The sequence below is a fragment of the Capricornis sumatraensis genome, chromosome 13 (genome assembly GCF_032405125.1).
Source record: "Capricornis sumatraensis isolate serow.1 chromosome 13, serow.2, whole genome shotgun sequence".
Taxonomy (NCBI): Eukaryota; Metazoa; Chordata; class Mammalia; order Artiodactyla; family Bovidae; genus Capricornis; species Capricornis sumatraensis.
The window spans coordinates 3,092,768-3,113,202 of NC_091081.1; the positions used below are offsets into that span (position 1 = coordinate 3,092,768).

The 20,435-nt window shown below is 41.3% G+C and overlaps 1 protein-coding gene across 2 annotated transcripts in view; it reads left to right on the plus strand.

Annotated features, from left to right (window-relative positions):
- Positions 1-529: 529 nt before the first annotated feature.
- SENP6 (SUMO specific peptidase 6) overlaps positions 530-20,435 on the plus strand; it is a 127,326-nt gene continuing 107,420 nt past the window's right edge. For both annotated transcript variants that reach the window (XM_068985055.1, XM_068985056.1), the window contains exon 1: positions 530-621. In XM_068985055.1, the coding sequence (XP_068841156.1) occupies positions 570-621 (52 nt within the window). In that variant the 5' untranslated portion in view covers positions 530-569. The remainder of the gene's footprint in view (positions 622-20,435) is intronic.

The following is a 20,435-nucleotide window of genomic DNA, read 5'->3' on the forward strand; positions in this document are numbered from 1 at the left end:
GCTGATGCATTCGCGCCTGGGCGGGGTGGGCAGACGGCCGTAGCGGCGGCGGCGGCACAGGGAGCGGAGGGCCCCGGGGGGCGCCTGTGGGTCGCGGAGACCTCGCCGCCCCGGCGCGGCGGGTGCGGCCATTTTACGGCCCGGGACCGAGGGAAGCGTATCTGTGTGCTCGCCTTCTTCCCCCTTCTTCCTGCGGGCCCGCGGCTGGGGGAAGCTTCAAGGGCGGCCTGGGCGGGCGGTGGATGGGTAGTCGCGGGCCGAGAGGCACCGGGCCCGAGAAGCGCCGTCGCCGCCGTCGCCGCTCGCGTTCGCCCGGCGGGGCCTGAGCCAGCCCAGGCTGCGGGCCTCGCCGCCCGTCCGCGGATAGGCCCCGGGAGCCGGCTGCTTTTGTGTAGGCCCGTCCGGACGAGGCAGCGTCGCCCGCCTCACGGCCGAGTCCTAGGCCCGCAACCCTGCGGCGGCTACCCTCCTGCGGCGCGGCCCCTCATCCCGGCGAACGCGGCGGCGGCGGCGGCGGCGGTGTGGGCCATGGATTAAGGCGGCGGCGGCGGCGGCGTGGGAGGAGGAAGATGGCGGCTGGCAAGAGCGACGGCAGCGCCGGGGAGATTACTTTTCTGGAAGGTACGTCTATTCCTGCCCTTGTGGGGGTTGGGGGTGGGCAGAGACAGGAAAATGTGGCCCCTGATTCCCGGATATTCGATGACGGGCGCCGGGGGCGTTTGGGGGGCGGCGGAGGACCGGGGGGGGGGCGGGGGCTCCGGGGCGATGGCGGGGAGGGAAGGTGCTGCGGGGGCGCCGGGTTCGAGTCCGCCCCGGCGAGGGGCTCGCCCGGGAGGCTCTGAGGGGGCGGCGGTGGACCGGCCGCTAGCCGGACTTTTTGGGAGTCCTCTGAGACTGCACGGGTCTTTTTTTTCTTTTTTTTTTTTTTGACATTTTTTGCATTCTCTGACTGCTCTGCTCTTGTTTGGTGTTTGTGAAAAGTTTCAAGTTGCTAAAAGGTTGGGTGAAATGGGGACCAGACCACTTTGGGAGGGGAGACATAGTTTCCCGGAGCTTGTTTTAACACCCCCCACCCCCCGCCCCGCAGGCCTTTCTGTTTCGCAGAGCTTCAGGCTTTCTTTTGCAGCCAGCATTCACATTAGACCTGGCCGTGAGAAATGTGTTTTGCTTAACATGTTTTAGGAAGTAATGTATCTGAGAAAAGAGAACGAGATACACAATACCAATTTGGGGGTCGTCACCCAAGCTAACAGACAAAGCTCAAGTGATTCTATTTTTATTCACTTGTGAGGAAAAAGTTAAACATCTGCTGTAGGTGGACTAAGCCAATGTTAACAAAAGCTACATATTATTGTTGGGGATGGTGGTAATGGGTAATAGTGTTGGCTCTTTGGCCAAATATAAAGATCCCCCAATACAGCTAAATCCGTTGTAGTTGTGGATCAGGAACTCTAATGTTCATTGCTTAATTTGACTGTGGATTCACTGATTATGCTGGTAATTGGGTTTATTAGTCAGTTCGGGAGAGCAGGTCTGTCTGCTGTGCAGTGATTATTTAAAAAAAAAAAAAAGGATTAACTCCTCTGGAAAATTTTGCAAAGGTGAATTTCACCTGGGATATAGGCAGTACTTTAAAAATAATTGGAAACATTTCTGATTTAAGATAGTACAACTTCACTATGGTACAAAGTCCTATAAGAGGCTATGGAAGGATGCTTATGCTGTGTTTACAGTTTTAACTGCATTGGGAACAGTGCCTGGAACACAGTAGGTACTCAGTCCAGTGAACAAATAGAGACCAGTAGAGGTGAGTGGGAAAAGAAATAATAATATTCTTAATTCTTCTTAAAGTATAGCAGAACAAAAAAAATTTTTTTACCTTGTTATGCAAACCAGCCTTTATTTAAAAATGATGAGAGTTTTATATGAGATTTGTAGTAAGAAGATGTGGAAAGCTTGTGAGTTTTCTTCACTTATATTTCTTCCATTCGACCTCCATTCTCATTTGGGCTGATTAGTTACCTGTCAGAGGCTGAGAGTGGTGCAGCTTGTGTTACAGGTCGTGCTATGTGATGAACATTGGGAGGATGGAAGGAGCATAAATAAGGCCAACAGATACAGGGCTGAGGTAAATTTAAAGCTGTTGCTGCTGCTGCTAAGTTATTTCAGTCTTGTTCGACTCTGTGCGACCCCATAGATGGCAGCCCACCAGGCTACCCCGTCCCTGGGATTCTTCAGGCAAGAACACTGGAGTGGGTTGCCATTTCCTTCTCCAATGCTGAAAGTGAAGTTGCTCAGTCCTGTCCAACTCTTAGCGACCCCATGGACTGCAGCCCAGCAGGCTCCTCCATCCATGGGATTTTCCAGGCAAGAGTACTGGAGTGGGCTGCCATTGCCTTCTCCTTTCGCTTTTAGCTTATTCTAACTTAAGGGTCTATGAATTACTCTAGTGGAAAAAATTGAGTTTCATCACTTCTTTTTCAGCGTTTGCATAAACAAGTGAATGGTGCCTTGTTTAGAATATGAGCATAAGAGGCTGATATTTAGTACTACTAAATAAGTGGAATGATATTTAGGACTACTTATATTTTTTTATATTTCATTCTTTTGGTTCTTTACGCTTTTACTGATGAGATACTCCAATATAACTTGCCACATCAAATATTTATATCAGCCTACTCTGTGCTAGGCACTTTACCAAAGTAAAGGAAGCAGTGGATAAGACAGTTAGGGTCCTTTCCTTCATAGGAATTATATTTTAGTAGGAGGGACTTTTTATAACTAAAAATTAATCCATTTAGAACAATCTTACCGCTTTTTTTTTGTTGCATAGTTTCCTTCTTTAGATCTGCTTAGACCTGACAGCCTACTTAAAATGTCATGCTGCCACACTCACATGTACAAACATGGTATTCCTCTGTTTTATTTTTCATGGTAGCACTTTTCACATGATAAATTTGTCTTCATGTTTTTTAGTCCTATAAAAATATGAGCTCCATTAAAGCAATAAGCTTTTCTTTTCACCATATTTCTTGCACCTGGAGCATCTTTATTTCTTGTTAATGAAATAAACAAGAAGATGATAGTGTAGTAAAGGCTATGGAAGAAACACATAGAAAAAGCCATTTTGCATAGTGTTAAGGTCAGGAAAGGCCTTCCTGAGGAGGTCACACATGTGTTAAGGTAATAACTGTGAGACTAGAGTATGGCAGAGAGGACGATGCCTGTAAAGGTTCTAAGATGATATAGGATTTCATTTGCTTAGAAAAAGATCATTATGGCTGAAATGTAATAAGTACAGAACACAGTAACAAGCACAGATATGAGAGCAGATCATGAAAGTTCATAAATTTTTATTTGATTCTGAACAGTATGAAATCATTGAAGAGTTTGGGGCAATGGAGTTAATGATACAATTTATCTTTTTTAAAAAATAACTTTGCTCCTGGAGTAAATTAGAACAGAGTAAGAGTAAAAGCAGAGCCATTAGTTAGGAGAATATTGTAGCAGTCTGAGAAATAGACAGGTTTGGATTAGGATGGTAGCAGTGGCCATCGGGAAAGAGGAGGGGATAGATGGAAGATCTGTTTGAGAACTTCTGAATGCATTGCATATTGAGGATCAGAGAAAAGTAGGAATCAGAGATGACTCCTAGGGTTTTGGTTTGAGGTTTTGGTGGGGGTGGGGGGACTCCATTTATTGAGATGGAGTAGAGGAATGAGACGCTCATAGCTCTGCTTTTGTCATCTTAAGTTTGAGGTGCTGGTTTGTCTTCCGTGTTCTAAATACTGCTTTACAGTCTCATAAACTGTGAAGTAAAATACTAATTCCATTTCTTTTCCTACCTTCACTAGGGAAAAAGAGCTACTGGTTACTATTGTGCTTTATTTTGTCAGTGTAGTATCACACTGAAATGGTGTGAATTGAATTAGGCCACAGTGTATATTGATTTTTTTTCTTCCTCCTCTTTGATTTGTTCCTTTCTCTTCTGTTCATTTAAGGTTGTCTTCTGCCCCTTTCCCTCTTGTGATAGTTTGGGAGGTTTCTTTTGTTGATTCATTCAGTAGATACTTACTGAGCAACTATAATGTTGTAGGTACTGTGCTGGAGAGGCACAGTGTAGGCAGGAGAGATTTCTTGGTGGAATTTCCAGTCCAGTGAAGAGAGTCAGTAATCAAATAATCATACTTGTAAGTGTAAAATTACAGCTGTCAAGTGCAACAAATGGGGATTATTTGTAATAATGAGAATTTGATCTAACTACAAACAAAGCTAGTGGAGGTGATGGAATTCCAGTTCAGCTGTTTCAAAGCCTGGAAGATGATGCTGTGAAAGTGCCGCGCTCAATATGCCAGCAAATTTGGAAAACTCAGCAGTGGCCACAGGACTGGAAAAGGTCAGTTTTCATTCCAATCCCAGAGAAAGGCCATGCCAAAGAATGCTCAAACTACTGCACAATCGCACTCATCTCACATGCTAGTAAAATAATGCTCCAAATTCTCCAAGCCAGGCTTCAGCAATACGTGAACTGTGAACTTCCAGATGTTCAAGTTAGTTTTAGAAAAGGCAGAGGAACCAGAGATCAAATTGCCAACATCCGCTGGGTCATGGAAAAAGCAAGAGAGTTCCAGAAAACCATCTATTTCTGCTGTATTGACTATGCCAAAGCCTTTGACTGTGTGGATCACAATGAACTGTGGAAAATTCTGAAAGAGATGGGCATCCCAGACCACCTGACCTGCCTCTTGAGAAACCTATATGCAGGTCAGGAAGCAACAGTTAGAACTGGACATGGAACAACAGGCTGGTTCCAAATAGGAGAAGGAGTATGTTAAGGCTGTATATTGTCACCCTGCTTATTTAACTTCTATGCAGAGTACATCATGAGAAACGCTGTGCTGGAAGAAGCACAAGCTGGAATCAAGATTACCGGGAGAAATACCAATAACCTCAAATATGCAGATGATACCACCCTTATGGCAGAAAGTGAAGAGGAACTAAAAAGCCTCTTGATGAAAGTGAAAGAGGAGAGTGAAAAGGTTGGCTTAAAGTTCAACATTCAGAAAACGAAGATTCTGGCATCTGGTCCCATCACTTCATTGGAAATAGATGGAGAAACAGTGGAAACAGTGTCAGACTTTATTTTTTGGGGCTCCAGAATCACTGCAGATGGTGATTGCAGCCATGAAATTAAAAGACGCTTACTCCTTGAAAGGAAAGCTATGACCAACCTAGATAGCATATTAAAAAGCAGAGACATTACTCTGCTGGCTAAGGTCCGTCTAGTCAAGTCTATGGTTTTTCCAGTAGTCATATATGGATGTGAGAGTTGGACTGTGAAGAAGGCTGAGCGCTGAAGAATTGATGCTTTTGAACTGTGGTATTGGAGAAGACTCTTGAGAGTCCCTTGGACTGCAAGGAGATCCAACCAGTCCATCCTAAAGGAGATCAGTCCTGGGTGTTCTTTGGAAGGAATGATGCTAAAGCTGAAACTCCAATACTTTGGCCACCTCATGCCAAGAGTTGACTCATTGGAAAAGACCCTGATGCGGGGAGGGATTGGGGGCAGGAGGAGAAGGGGACGACAGAGGATGAGATGGCTGGATGGCATCACGGACTCGATGGACATGAGGTTGGGTGAGCTCCGGGAGTTGGTGATGAACAGGGAGGCCTGGCGTGCTGCAGTTAATGGGGTCGCAAAGAGCTGGACATGACTGAGTGACAGAACTGAACTGAGGGCAGTTTGGAGGGTGAATAAGAGAGGGAAAGGTGGAGAGACAGCTTTCTAGCCAGGATGGAGGAAGCCTGATATGTTTAGGGAACTGAGAGGACCATATGGTGCTAGTATGGAGAATGTTACAAGAGGAGACTGGGGTTAACATCCTCAGGTTTGTTTCAAAGAAAGGTCAAGGTCTACCACTTGTAGAATGCTCTAGGGAGGGGCAGAAGAATGTCAGTGAGGTCAGTTAGGAGACTTGTGGTATAGGGCAAAGGTGCTCTAGTTAGCTCCTCCTCTTCTGATATTCTCCTTTTCTCACCTGTGGAACCTCTGGCACGTCTAACTCCTCTCTCATTTGTTTATTTTTTTTATAGTTCTCTTGTTCATCCTGTAATAGCTTTCTTTCCCTTTATCTTTTTTCTTCTACGAACTGCCTAACCATTTTTTTCCCATGTTTTTCTCCTTCCCCTTTCATATGTGTATGTGTCTGTGTGTATTTCCTACTTTGTTTTCATTCTGGGCCCCTCTCCCTTTGTGGACTTTGTTAAAGAGATTGGTGTGAACTACTGCAGTGTTGTCCTCTATCCAGCAAAACTGCTTATGTTTCCAAATGAAAAGTGTTTTCCATTTTCCCTTAATTATACTTTATTTTTGCATACAAGTCAAGTTCAGAATCCAATCTGTCTGTCATTTTTGTGGGGGATAGTAAATACTTCACCACATCTCCTGAACTAAAGTACCATTTCTTCTAAATGATTGGCATTCCATGAATATGAATAGGGGCTTTCCAGGTGGCGCTTATTGCAAAATTCAGACTGAAATTGAAGACAGTAGGGAAAAACCACTAGACCATTCAGGTATGACCTAAATCAGATCCCTTATGATTATACAGTGAAGGTGACAAATAGATTCAAAGGATTCGATCTGATAGAGTGCCTGAAGAACTATGGATGGAGGTTCATGACATTCTACAGGAGGCAGTGATCAAAACCATCTACAAGAAAAAGAAATGCAAAAAGGCAAAATAGTTGTCTGACAAGGCCTTACAAATAGCTGAGAAAAGAGAAGCAAAAAGCAAAGGAGAAAAGGAAAGATATACCCATTTGAATGCAGAGTTCAAAAAATAGCAAGGAGAGATAAGCCTTCCTCAGTGATCAATGCAAAGAAATAGAGGAAAACAATAGAATGGGAAAGACTAAGATCTTTTCAAGAAAACTAGAAAAGGGAACATTTCATGCAAAGATGGGCACAATAAAAGACGGAAATGGTATGGACCTGACAGAAGCAGAAGATATTAAGAATACGTGGCAAGAATACACAGAAGAGCTTTACAAAAAAAGATCTTCATGATCCAGATAACCACAATGGTGTGATCACTCACCTAGAGCCAGACATCCTGGAGTGTGAAGTCAAGTGGGCCTTAGGAAGCATCACTTCAAACAAAGCTAGTGGAGGTGATGGAATTCCAGTAGAGCTATTTCAAGTCCTAAAACATGATGCTGTGAAAGTGACATATTCAGTATGCCAGCAAATTTGAAAAACTCAACAGTGGCCACAGGACTGGAAAAGATCAGTTTTCATTCCAGTCCCAAAGAAGGGCAGTGCCAAAAATGTTCAAACTATTGCACAATTGCACTCATCTCACATGCTAGCAAAGAAATGCTCCAAATTCTCCAAGCCAGGCTTCAATAGTACATGAACCGAGAACTTCCAGATGTTCAAGCTGGATTTAGAAAAGGCAGAGGAACCAGAGATCAAATTGCCAACATTCATTGGATCATCGAAAAAGCAAGAGAATTCCAGAAAAAAAAAAGTCTACTTCTGCTTTATTGACTACACCAAAACCTTTGACTGTGTGGATCACAATAAACTGTGGAAAATTCTTCAAGAGATGAAAATACCAGACCACGTTTCCTGCCTGCTGAGAAATCTGTGTTCGGGTCAAGAAGCAATCATTAGAACCAGACATGAAACAACAGACTGGTTCCAAATTGTGAAAAGAGTACGTTAAGCTGTATATTGTCACCCTGATTATTTTTTATCCTATATACAGAATATATCATGTGAATGCTAGACTGGATGAAGCACAAGCTGGAATCGAGGTTGCTGGAAGAAATATCAGTAACCTCAAATATGTGGATGACAGCACCCTTATAGCAGAAAGTGAAGAGAAACAAAAGAGCCTCTTGATGAAAGTGAATGAGGAGAGTGAAAAAGCTGGCTTAAAACTCAACATTCAAAATATGAAGATCATGGCATCCAGTCTCGTTTCATGGCAAATAGATGGGGGAACAGTGGAAGTAGTGAGAGACTTTATTTTCTTGGGCTCCAAAATCACTGCAGATGGTGACAGCAACATGAAATTAAAAGACGCTTTCTCCTTGGAAGAAAAGCTATGATCAACCTGGACAGTGTATTAAAAAACAGATGTTATTTTGCTGACAAAGGTCTGTCTAGTCAAAGCTATGGTTTTTCCAGTATGTATGGAGGTGAGAGTTGGACCATAAAGAAAGCTGAGCACCGAAGAATTGAAGCTTTTGAACTGTGTTGTTGGAGAAGACTCTTGAGAGTCCCTTGGACTGCAAGGAGATCCAACCAGTCCATCCTAAAGGAGCTCAGTCCTGGGTGTTCATTGGAAGGACTGATGTTGAAGCTGAAACACCAATACTTTGGCCACCTCATGCAAAGAGCTGACTCATTTGAAAAGACCCTGATGCTGGGAAAGATTGAGGGCAGGAGGAGAAGGGGACGACAGAGGATGAGATGGATGGATGGCATTACCGACTCAGTGGACATGAGTTTGGGTGAATTCCGGGAGTTGGTGATGGACAGGGAGGCCTGGCGTGCTGTGATTCATGGGGTTGCAAAGAGTCGGACATGACTGAGCGACTAAAACTGAACTGAAATGGTGATAGTGGTCAAGAACCCGCCTGCCAGTGCAGGAGAGATAAGAGACACTTGTTCAATCCCTGTGTCAATAAGATCCCCTGGAGGAGAAGATGGCTCCCCACTCCAGTATTCTTGTTTGGATAATCCTATGGACAGAGGAGCCTGGTGGGCTACAGCCCATGGGGTTGCAAAGAGTCGGACATGACTGAAGGGACTTAGCATGCTCTCATTGATGTTGGCTTGCTCCGGGTCACACTGCGAAGTTCTTCATTTTAGCCCCACTCCTTCCTCTTTTGATTGTACTCCCTTTAGAAACTATGCCATTGTGCCATTCCTTATTTGGTGCTTTAGCTGTATGTATTTCCTAGATGCATTTCCGTTGAATTGATTAATTCTATTTATCACTTGATTTCATGTACTCACATGAAACAGTCGAGTAGAACCTTACATGAAATGGAAGCAGTTTTCATAAGAAATGCATTGAGAACATGAAGTCAGGAGCCAGAATGCTAGGATTCATCTTCTAGCTCTATACTTACTGGCACTGCGATCTTGGATAGATAACTTAACCTTTGTGTTTTCATATCTGTAAAACAAGGATAATAACTGCAGTTACTTCATAAGGTTGCCCTGAAGATTAAACATGTTAATATATAGTAAACTCTTAGAACAATTCCAGGCATGTGATTCCAAATACTGTGTATAAGTTGGTATTATATTTATTTTCTTAGCAGGTAGAAAAGAGAAAAACTTTTCTTGCTTTTCTGTTCTTAATGCTTGCCTTCTCTCTTATTTGAATTCTAGTTTTTACTCTCTTTAACTTACTACCTTTCTTTTGCTAGGTATTAGCTGATCGTTCTTGATATTCTAGAATGACTAGTGACAGTAAAAGAGAATGAAGTTATGTATTCTACATCTAGACTTCTATAAATTAGTTGTTATTGTACTGTAATGTTACTGTAATGTTAATACAATACCATTGTAACATTGTATTGTAATGTTGCCATTACAAAAATATGTTGACAATTTGAGGAGGTCAAGAGGTCTAGAGGGATCGTATGACCTAGAGCAAGTTAGGGCATCAGCAGAACCGGAGCCTGGGACCTGTGCTAGAGCCTTAACCTCCTTCAGCATTCCTTTCCTTCTTTCTTCCCTCCTTTCCTTCTTTATCCCTTTGCTTTCCCATTCTTCTTACCTATTTAACCTTTAGGCTGGACAAGAGAAGGAAAAAATAATAGGGAATTATGGGGACTTAACCATTCATTGATTCAATTTGATCTCTCTACGAGGGCGAAGCCAAAGCCACAGATGTCTTAAGGCCCAACTTCAGAAATTATAGTGTAACTTCTGTCATATTTGATTGGCCAGAAAGCCACAGAGCCAGCTCAGATTCAAGGGGAGGGGAAGTAGAACCATCATTCATCAGGAACGGTGGAAAAGAATTTGTAGCTATCTTTCCTCTCCCAAGCCTCTCTGGTGTTTTGTTTTTCTTGTAGTTTAAATACTTTCAACAGAGTCATATTGTTTCTTGTATTTGAGAACTACAGTTCTTTTGAGATCCAAAAGTTTCTAATTTCTAGACAGATTAGGAAGCTAAAGGAAGACAGAAAAAAATAGACCACACATTTGTAACTTTTCTCAAAGGTATAAATAGCGACATAAATCAGTTCAGTTCAGTCGCCCGGTTTTATCTGACTCTGTGACCCCATGGACTGCAGCACACCAGGCTTTCCTGTCCATCACCAACTCACGAAGCTTGCTCAAACTCATGTCCATCGAGTCAGTGATGCCATCCAACCATATTACCCTCTGTTGTCCCCTTCTCCTCCTGCCTTCGATTTTTCCCAGCATTAGGGGCTTTTCCACTGAGTCACTTCTTTGCATCAGGTGGCCAAAGTATTGGAGCTTCTGCTTCAGCATCAGTCATTCCAATGAATATTCAGGACTGGTTTCCTTTAGGATGGACTGGTTGGGTCTCCTCACAGTCCAGGGGACTCTCGAGTCTTCTCCAACACTACAGTTCAAAAGCATCAATTCTTTGGCACTCACCTTGATAATCCAACTCTCACGTCCATACATGACTACTGGAAAAACCACAGCTTTGACTAGATGGACCTTTGTTGGCAAAGTAATGTCTCTGCTTTTTAATATGCTGTCTAGGTTAGTCATAGTTTTTCTTCCAAGGAGCAAGTATTTTTAAATTTCATGCTGCAGTCACCATCTGCAGTGATTTTGGAGCCCAAGAAAATAAAGTCTCTCACTGTTTTCTTTGTTTCCCCATCTATTTGCCATGAAGTGATGGGATTGGATGCCATGATCTTCATTTTTTGAATGTTGAGTTTTAAGCCAACTTTTTCACTCTCTTGTCACTTTCATCAGGAGCCTTTTTAGTTCTTCACTTCCTGCCGTAAGGGTAGTGTCATCTGTGTATCTGAGGTTATTGGTATTTCTTCTGGCAATCTTGATTCCAGCTTGGGCTTCATCCAGCCCTGCATTTTGAATGATGTAATGAGGGTGACAATATACAGCCTTGGCGTACTCCTTTCCCAATCTGGAACCAGCCTGTTGTTCCATGTCTGGTTCTAATGGTTGCTTCTTGACCTGCATAGATTTCTCAGCAGGCAGGTAAGATGGTCTGGTATTCCCATCTCTCTCAAAATTTTCCAGTTTGTTGTGATCCACACACTCAAAGGCTTCAGCGTAGTCAGTGAATCAGAAGTAGATGTTTTTCTGGAACTCTCTTGCCTTTTCTGTGATCCAATGGATGTTAGCAGTTTGATCTCTGGTTCCTCTGCCTTTTCTAAATCCAGCTTGAACATCTGGAAGTTCATGGTTCACATACTGTTGAAGCCTGGCTTGAGCAGTTTGAACATTACTTTGGTACCATGTGAGATGAATGCAGTTGTGCAGTAGTTTGAACATTCTTTGGCATTGCCTTTCTTTGGGATTGGAATGAAAACTGCAACATAGTCATTGGTTAATTTTTCTTTGATTAGGGACTGATTCAAGAATTTCTGAAACCAAGCAAGCATAAGGAAGAAAAGAGGAGTGTTAGAAACTTTTCCTTCCTTTTTTTCTTTCATTCAGTGATATACTGGAGTTGTTATTGTAATCCTTCTCATTTTCATTACCTAATCTCTTAAAAAATATGGTCACCACTGTGTGCAGTATTAAAAATTAAACGTTATCTCAGTACAAAACATAGCAGTTAATCGAGAAAGTCAAAGGCAGGCTGTTAATCACAATTACAACCCATTTCAGTTGTGCACTTAAGTCATGTTACTTGGAGTGATGCAACAGTGGATGATCCATTATTGTGAACTGCCAATTATGGTTGCCTACATCACCTAAAAAACAGAAAGTAGCCGTGCAGTATCCATTTCACACTAACAGCAATGTTACTTTTAGCCCCCTTTTCGGGCTACCTTAGTGTTTTGTACTTCCCAGAGCCTTCTGAGTTCATCACAAAAAATTAGGACCTCTTGTCTCCTGTGGATACTAACTTTGAGTACTAAAATTGGAGCAGCCCTGGGCAAGTTGGGACATGTGGACCCTGTGCCTTGTCCCGGGCTAACAACTACCTTGAGGCCATCTGAAACCACAGGCTTGAGAAGTAAAAGAGCAAGCATATTCTGATCTTGATTTGGGAGAGCTTTTTGTTATTTCAAGTACATTTCATGCTTAGTTTTTAACAGGAAAGTTTTTTTCCTCCCACATTAACCTCATAATCATTGAAATATAGCAAGGAGAAGAAAGCAAACAGTGCTTGTTTATAGTGTATAGCAAATATACTTTTTTATTTTTTGGAAAGATTGAAGCCAGTTTTAAGGACAGGAAGAGCTAGAAATTTCCAGAGACTTGTTTGCAGACTATGTAATAACCTTCTTGTCTTTCCTATATTGAAAAAAAGATCTGCAATCTTTCTGCCTCCCCAACTCCTCTTTTTTAATCTTCCAGTAAATCTGCGATATGGTGAAGGTACTCCCTTTTACCACCGTGACTTCTGGTGACTCCATCTTCATGGAAACCAGTATTATCTTTGCCTCTGAAACCCCTGTGCCACTGTTTGCATGAGGTGGGATTCCATGTTTTGGCATTTAAACTTACTTTCTTCCCTTCACACTGGTCTTCATTCTCTGTTATCACAGGAAATAAAAAAGAATGATTTAATTTTGTCATTCTAATAATTAACTCTGCAAATCTTAATCAGCGTTTCCCTCACAAGTTTTGAGAACCAACTCCTGAGTCTCCTTTGTCTTCACCCTTTATAGGCTTTATACCTGGCTTTCAAGTTTATCTTTTAAGTTTACTATGAACCTGTCATTTTTTTCCTTGTTGAATTTTGCATTTGCACTTTCAGAATTAAACAGTGTTTCGTTGATCCATCTCATGACTATTGAATTCCCCTGCCATCTTGGTGGTCTTCTTTCCTTGGAGTAGAAGACACTTTTGGAGCCACCTGTCTCTTGTGATCATTTCTTGTTATTCATTTTTTTGGACCTTGTGTGCTCAAGATAACTGTGTTTTTAGAGTTGTTATTCTGTGTAAAGGTATTACCAACTACATTACTTTGGCTTAAGGTACTGGTATTTTGATTCCATAGAAGATCAGTATGCTTCCAGCAATACCCAGCAGCACCAAACTGCTGCCTGATGTTGGCCTTGGACAGAACTAACTGGATGTCGGCATCTTGCCGAAAGATGCATAGGAACCCATAGACACCTCTTCAGTGGAATGAAGGAGTAGGTAAACTGAGAGAACAGTAGCTGCATCCTGAGGCAAAGAATACTGTGGACTGTGGCTCACAGAGAAGTCTAATTTAATATTATTCCCAAGAATATAATATATTCACACTTCATCTTCAGATAATATTAGACTGTACTCTGTCTTCTGTATCAAAAAAATAAAGTTTTTTTTTTTTTTTTTTTTAATTTAGAAGTTTGAGAAAATCACCTTAGCTGGGTGATTTTTCTGCTTTTTGTAGCATCTGTGGGATTTATTCAGTGGTAGCTTGTCTGGCCTGAACGTTCCAAGGCAGCTGTATTCAGATGTCTAACGGGCAGGTTGGAAAGTTGGGCCCTTATTTCTCCATGCATGTATAAAGGCCTCTTTGTGTGGTCTCTGCAGCAGGGTACCCAGACTTGTAACATGATGGCTTAGGGCTCCAAAACACTGCCTTTGGAGAATCTTGACAGGTTCTTGAGAAAGTTTGGGACTAAAGCATTACAAAGTGAAATGAAGTGAAGTGAAGTCGCTCAGTCATGTCCAACTCTTTGCAACCCAATGGACTGTAGCCTGCCATGCTCCTCTGTTCATGGGTTTCTACAGGCAGGGATACTGGAGTGGGTTTCCATTTTCTCCTCCAGGGGATCTTCCCGACTCAGGGATCAAACCTGTGTCTCCTGCCTTGCAGGTGGATTCTTTACCGTGTGAGTCACTGGGGAAGCTGGAGATTTCCTGATCTTTGCATTTAATTCTCTCTTTAGGTTTTTTGTTACTGCTTTTATATTTCTAATTTGCAGAAGTTAACTTCTGTGTCAGTGATACTTTTTTAAAAATTCCATTTTTTATTATTGTAAAACCTTATCAGTGACAGTTTAAAAAATTATTAGGAAATATTTCATGTCTGTGTGGAATATAAGGAATAGCAGAGCAAAAACTTTATGTTCTAATTCCTAGCCTAAAGAAAACGTTACTAGTCCAGTGTTAGTACAGTGTCAGCTACAGTGAGGCTGGGTACAGTGTCAGCTACAGTGAGGCCGGGTGAACTCTTCGGTTTTTGCATCTCCCTGCCTCCACTCCAAGTGCAGTCGCCAGCCTCTGTTTGGTAGTGAGTCCTGTGCATTGCTTTGTACTTTATGTATGTATCTTTCAACCTGTGCACCTGTACAGATGGTCAGAATATATTACAAATCATGTCATACTATATTCTTGTGTAACTTGTTTTTCATTCTTACAGCATTGAGAAATTAAATGTTGATAAGAATAGCTCTATTTCTTTTTCATAGTATGAATGTATACTGCATTATATTTATGCACTTCCTTTTTTTGTAGAAATTGGGTTGTATCTAATTTTTTTACTCTTACATACTAGGATGAATGTCTTAGGATGTCTCATATTGCTACTATGAACTTTTTTTAAGTACATTTCCTTGTGCACATGTGTGTGTTTCTCTGGAGCAGAGGCCAGCAAAGTTTTTCTGGAAAGGGCCAGATAGTGAATATCTTACACTTTGCATCTCAAGCAGTGCTGCCAATTTAGCAAGAAGGCAGTTACAGATAAAGCATAAGCAAATGAGGGTGGCTGTGTGCCAGTAAAACTTTTATGGACACTGAAATTTGAATTTTATATGATTTTCTTGTAACATGAAACATCTTTCTTGTTTGATTTGTTGTTTTTCCCCACTGAAGTGAAAGTGTTAGTCCGTCAGTAATATCTGACTTTTTGCAACCCCATGGACTGTAGCCTGTCAGACTCCTCTGTCCATGGAATTCTCCAGGCAAGAATACTGGAGTGGGTAGCCATTCCTTTCTCCAGGGGATCTTCCCTAACCCAGGAAATGAAACTGGGTCTCCTGTATTGCAGGTGAAGTCTTTACTATATGAGCCACCAGGGAAGAGTGTTTTAAAAATGTAAAAGCCATATTCTTAGCTCATGGGCCTTGTAAAATCAAGCAGCAGGCCAGAGTTGGCTGGGCCATACTTTGTTTACATTTGATCTAGAGTGTTTCTTAGCATTGGAATTATTGGGTCATGTATTATTTCAGCTTCACCCTAGGTACTGCCAAATTGATCACCAAAGTGCTTTCACTAGCACTTTTTAAGACTTCCTGTTTATACACATCATCACCCACTTAATAATGTCCGATGTTTTAGTTTTTGCCAGTCTGAAGGAGTTTATTGGATGGTGATTTGAATTTGTAATACCCCTGTTTTAGTGAGGTTGAGTATCTTTATTGCTGTATTTAAAAAATTTATTCATTGTTCATGCAGTGTTAAAATATTGAGTGCCAACCTAGAGTTAATCCCTGTTCTGTTCACTTGTGGTGCTTGAGTAAACTAAAAAGGTATTCTATGAGTTTCTTTTTGTTTTTTAGGTTAATTTGTGTGTATTTCCTCTCTCCTAAATTGCTCATGTCTTCCGCACCTTTTGTTTTCTGTTGGAATGTTGGAGTTCTTTATATAGTCTGGGTAGTAAACCTTGGTTGAATTACATGTATTGAGCATACATCTTATAAAATTACTGCTTATTTTTTAATGCATAGAATAATTTTATGAGCACATTTTAAAAATAGTGTTTTGGTTTTTTTTTTCTTAATGTCTTGCAGTTTTTGTGATACATGAAATTCTTTGGTCTTATTGGTCCCTTGTATTGTAACTTTACCTTTTTTTATTAATTATTGTTCATTTCTTTGGTTATTATTGTAGCAGAGTGATAAGCTATCCAGGCTGGGGTAACAGAATTTGAAAATCTATTTTAGTGTATCTATTTCTTATGTTTTCTTTACATTTAAAAAAGGTTTTTAAAAAGTTTTCATTAAATACTTCCGAATCTGATAGTGGGGTTAATATCCAGAATATAAAAGGAACTCATAAAACTCAGTAGCAAAACCTCCAAATAATTGAACCAAAAATTAGGACTTGAAGGACTTGAACAGACATTTTTTCCAAAGAAGGCCTACAAATGGACAACAGATACATGAAAAGGTGCTTAGCATCACTAATTACTAGGAAAATGTGAATCAAGCCACCATAAGATACCACCTTCTGCCTTGTAGAATGATTATCATGAAACCATGGTAACCATGCATTGAAGTTGGGATTATAAGATTGGTACAGCCCCTGTGGAAAACAGTATGGAGGTTCTTCAGGAGATTAAAAGCACAGCTATCTTCTGATCCAGGAATTCTACTTACATGAATATATTTAAAGGAAACGAAAATACTATATTGAAGAGATATCTGTGCCCCCAGTTCGTAGCAATGTTATTCATAATAGCCGAGACATGGAAACAATCTTAAGTGTCCATCAGTGGATGGAGATGTGGATATATATACAGTGGAATATTATTTAGACATGAAAAGAAATCCTACCATATGTGAGAACATGGGTGGACCCTGAGATCATTTTGCTTAGTGAATAAGAATACTGTGTGATCCCACTTATATGTGTAATCTTTAAAAAAAAAAAAAAAAAAGGCTTAAAACGAAACGAAAAAATCCCAAACTCAGAAAAAAAGATCAGATGTGTGGATTCCAGAGGTAGGGCAAGGGAGGTAGGGGACTTGGATGAGGGTGGTCCAAGGTCCAAACTTCCAGTTTTAGGATAGATAAGTACTGGGGTTGTAATGTAAAAAATTATGGATGGTTATAGATAGTAGTCCTCTATGACATAATTGTTGTTCAGTCACTCAGTCTGTGTCCGACTCTGTGACCCCATGGACCTCAGCATACCAGGTTTCCCTGTCCTTCAGTATATCCTGGAGTTTGCTCAACTCACGTGCATTGAGTCAGTGATGCCATATAGTCATCTCATCCTCTGTTGTCATCTCCTCCTCCCGCCTTCAGTCTTTCCCAGCATCAGGGTCTTTTCCAATGAGTCGGCTCTTCACATCAGGTGGCCAAAATATTGGAGCTTCAGCATCAGTCTTTAAAATGAATATTCAGGACTGATTTCCTTTAGGATTGCCTGGTTTGATCTCCTTGCTGTCCAGAGGGCTTTCAAGAGTCTTCTCTAGCACCACAGAGGTGTCAGTTCTTTGGCACTCAGCCTTTTTTATTGTCCAGTACTCACATCCATACATGACTACTGGAAAAACCATAGCTTTGACTAGACAGACCTTTGTTTGCAAAGTAATGTCTCTGCTTTTTAATACGCTGTCTAGATTTGTCATAGCTTTTCTTCCAAGGAGCAGGTGTCTTTGAATTTCATGGCTGCAGTCACCATCTGCAGTGATTTTGGAGCCCCCCCAAATAAAAAGTCTGTCACTGTTTCCATTGTTTTCCCATCTATTTGCCATGAAATGATAGGATATGCTATGATCTTTGTTTTCTGAATATTTGAGTTTTAAGCAAGCTTTTTCACTCTCCTTTTACCTTCATCAAGAGGCTGTTTAATTCCTCTTCACAGTCTGCCATAAGGGTGGTGTCATCTGCATATCTGAGGTTATGGATATTTCTCCCGGCAGTCTTCATTCCATCTTGTGCTTCATCCAGCCCGGCGTTTCTCATGATGTACTCTGCATAGAAGTTAAATAAGCAGGGTGACAATAAACAGCCTTGATGTACCCCTTTCCCAATTTGGAACCAGTCCATTGTTCCATGTCTGGTTCAAACTGTTGCTTTTTGACCTGCAGGTTTGTCCAGAGGCAGGTGAGGTAGTCTGGTATTCACATCTCTTGAAGAATTTTCCAGTTTTTTGTGATCCACACAGTCAGGCTTCAGCGTAGTCAGTGAATCAGAAGTAGATGTTTTTCTGGAACTCTCTTGCTTTTTCGATGATCCAGCGGATGTTAGCAATTTGATCTCTGGTTCCTCTGCCTTTTCTAAATCCAGCTTGTACATCTGGTGTTGTTGGTTCACGTACTTTTGAAGCCTGGCTTGAAGGATTTTGAGCATGACCTTGCTAGCATGTGAAATAAGTGCAATTGTGTGGTAGTTTGACTTGTTTAGAAGTTAAAATAAATCCTAAGAGTTCTCATCACAAGGAAAGAAACTTTCTTCGTTTTCTTCTTTCTCTCTCTCTCCTTTTCTTCTTTATTTCATCTGTATGAGATGATAGTTGTTAACTGAGCATATTATGGTAATTATTTCACAGTATATTTAAGTCAAGTCATGCTGTACACCCTGAACTTACACAGTGTTGTTCAGTTATAACTCAGTGAAGCTGGACAGGAATGAACCTAGAGTCTGTCATGCAGAGGGAAGGAAGTCAGAAAGAGCAAAACAGATATCATATATAAACACATATATGTGGAATATATATGCATTCCACATATATCTATATATGTAGAATCTAGAAAAATGGTACTGCTGCTGCTGCTAAGTAGCTTCAGTCGTGTCCGACTCTGCAACCCCGTAGATGGCAGCCCACCAGGCTCCCCCATCCCTGGGATTCTCCAGGCAAGAACACTGGAGTGGGTTGCCATTTCCTTCTCCAATGGGTAAAAGTGAAAAGTGAAAGTGAAGTCACTCAGTCATGTCCGACTCTTCGTGACCGCTTGGACTGCAGCCCACCAGGCTCCTCTGCCAATGGGAGTTTCCAGGCAAGAGTACTGGAATGGATTGCCATTGCCTTCTCCAGAAAAATGATACAGATGAGCTTATTTCTAGAGCAGGAGTAGAGATGTAGACATGGTGAACAGGCGTGGACATGGGGTGGGTGGGGGGATTAGTTGGGAGAGTAGCATTGGCATGTACACATTACCATGTGTGAAATCCCAGCTAGTGGGAACCTGCTGTAAAGCATAGGAAACTCAGCTCTGTGCTCTGTGATGACTGAGAGAGGTGGGATGGGGGTGGGATATATTTTACATATAGTTGATTCACTTCCTTGTACAGCAGAAACTGACATAACATTATAAAGCAATTATATTCCAATAAAAAATAAAACTGGGCAGGAGGACTGCCTGCAAAAGGTTTACTTTTTTTTTTTTAATCTTTTTTTAAAGAGAAGTTTTAGGTTCTCAGCAAAGTTGAGAGAGGAAGGTACAGAGATTTGCTGTATACCTCCCACCCCAACACATGCATAGCCTTCACCAGTATCAACATCTCTTACCAGAGTGGTATGTCTGCTGCAACTGATAACCCTCCACTGACACCTCATCATCTCTCAAAACTCCATAGTTTACATTATGGTTCACCCATAGACTATACACTGTGTGGTGTAGTCTGTGAGTTTGGACAAGTGTATAATGACGTGTACCCATCTTTATTGTATCATACAGAGTATTTTCATTGCCATAAAAATCTTCATTGTTCCACCTGTTCATCCCTCCATCCCCACACCCACCCCATCCTGGCAACTGCTGACCTTTATACTTTCTCCATGGTTTTGCCTATTCACCGTGTCATCTAGGTGAAGTCATACAGTCGGTCTACTTTTCTGGGCTTTGTTTTGTTTTCACTGAGTAATAGGCGTTTAAGGTTGTTTCATCCTCATGTTGTGTCATCACTAGGCAACTCCTTTTTTTCCCCCAAATAATATTTCATTGAATTCACCAAAGTTGATCCATCCTCCTACCTACTGAAGGATATCTTGGTTGCTTCCAAGTTTTGCCAGTTATGATGAAGCTGCTGTAAATATCTGGGTGCGGATTCAGTGTGGATAAATTTACTCCTGTGGATAAATACCGAGGAGCATAGTTGCTGAACCATATGGTAACAGTACATTTTGGTTTGTAGGAGACTAAACCGGTACTATTTTGTATTCTCACCAGCAGTGAATGAGCGTTCCGGTGCCACATCCTCACAGCATTTGGTGTTAGTGTTCCAGATTTTGTCGATTTTAGTGGATGGGTAGTGGTGTCTCATATTTTAGTTTGCATTTCCCTTATGACATATGATGTGAAGAATTTTTTCATATGCTCATTTGCCATGTCTGTATCTTCTTTGGTAAGGTGTCTGTTAAGGTCTCTGACTTATTTTTTAATCAGGTTGTTTTTTTAAATCATTGAGTTCTATGTATATTTTGGGTAAAGTCCTTTATCAGATTTGTAGTTTCGCAGATATTTTCTCCCACTCTGTGGCTTGTTTTCTGGTTTTCTTGACAGAGCAAAAGTTTTAATTGTGATGAAGTCCAGTTTATCAATTCTTTCTTTTGTGGATTA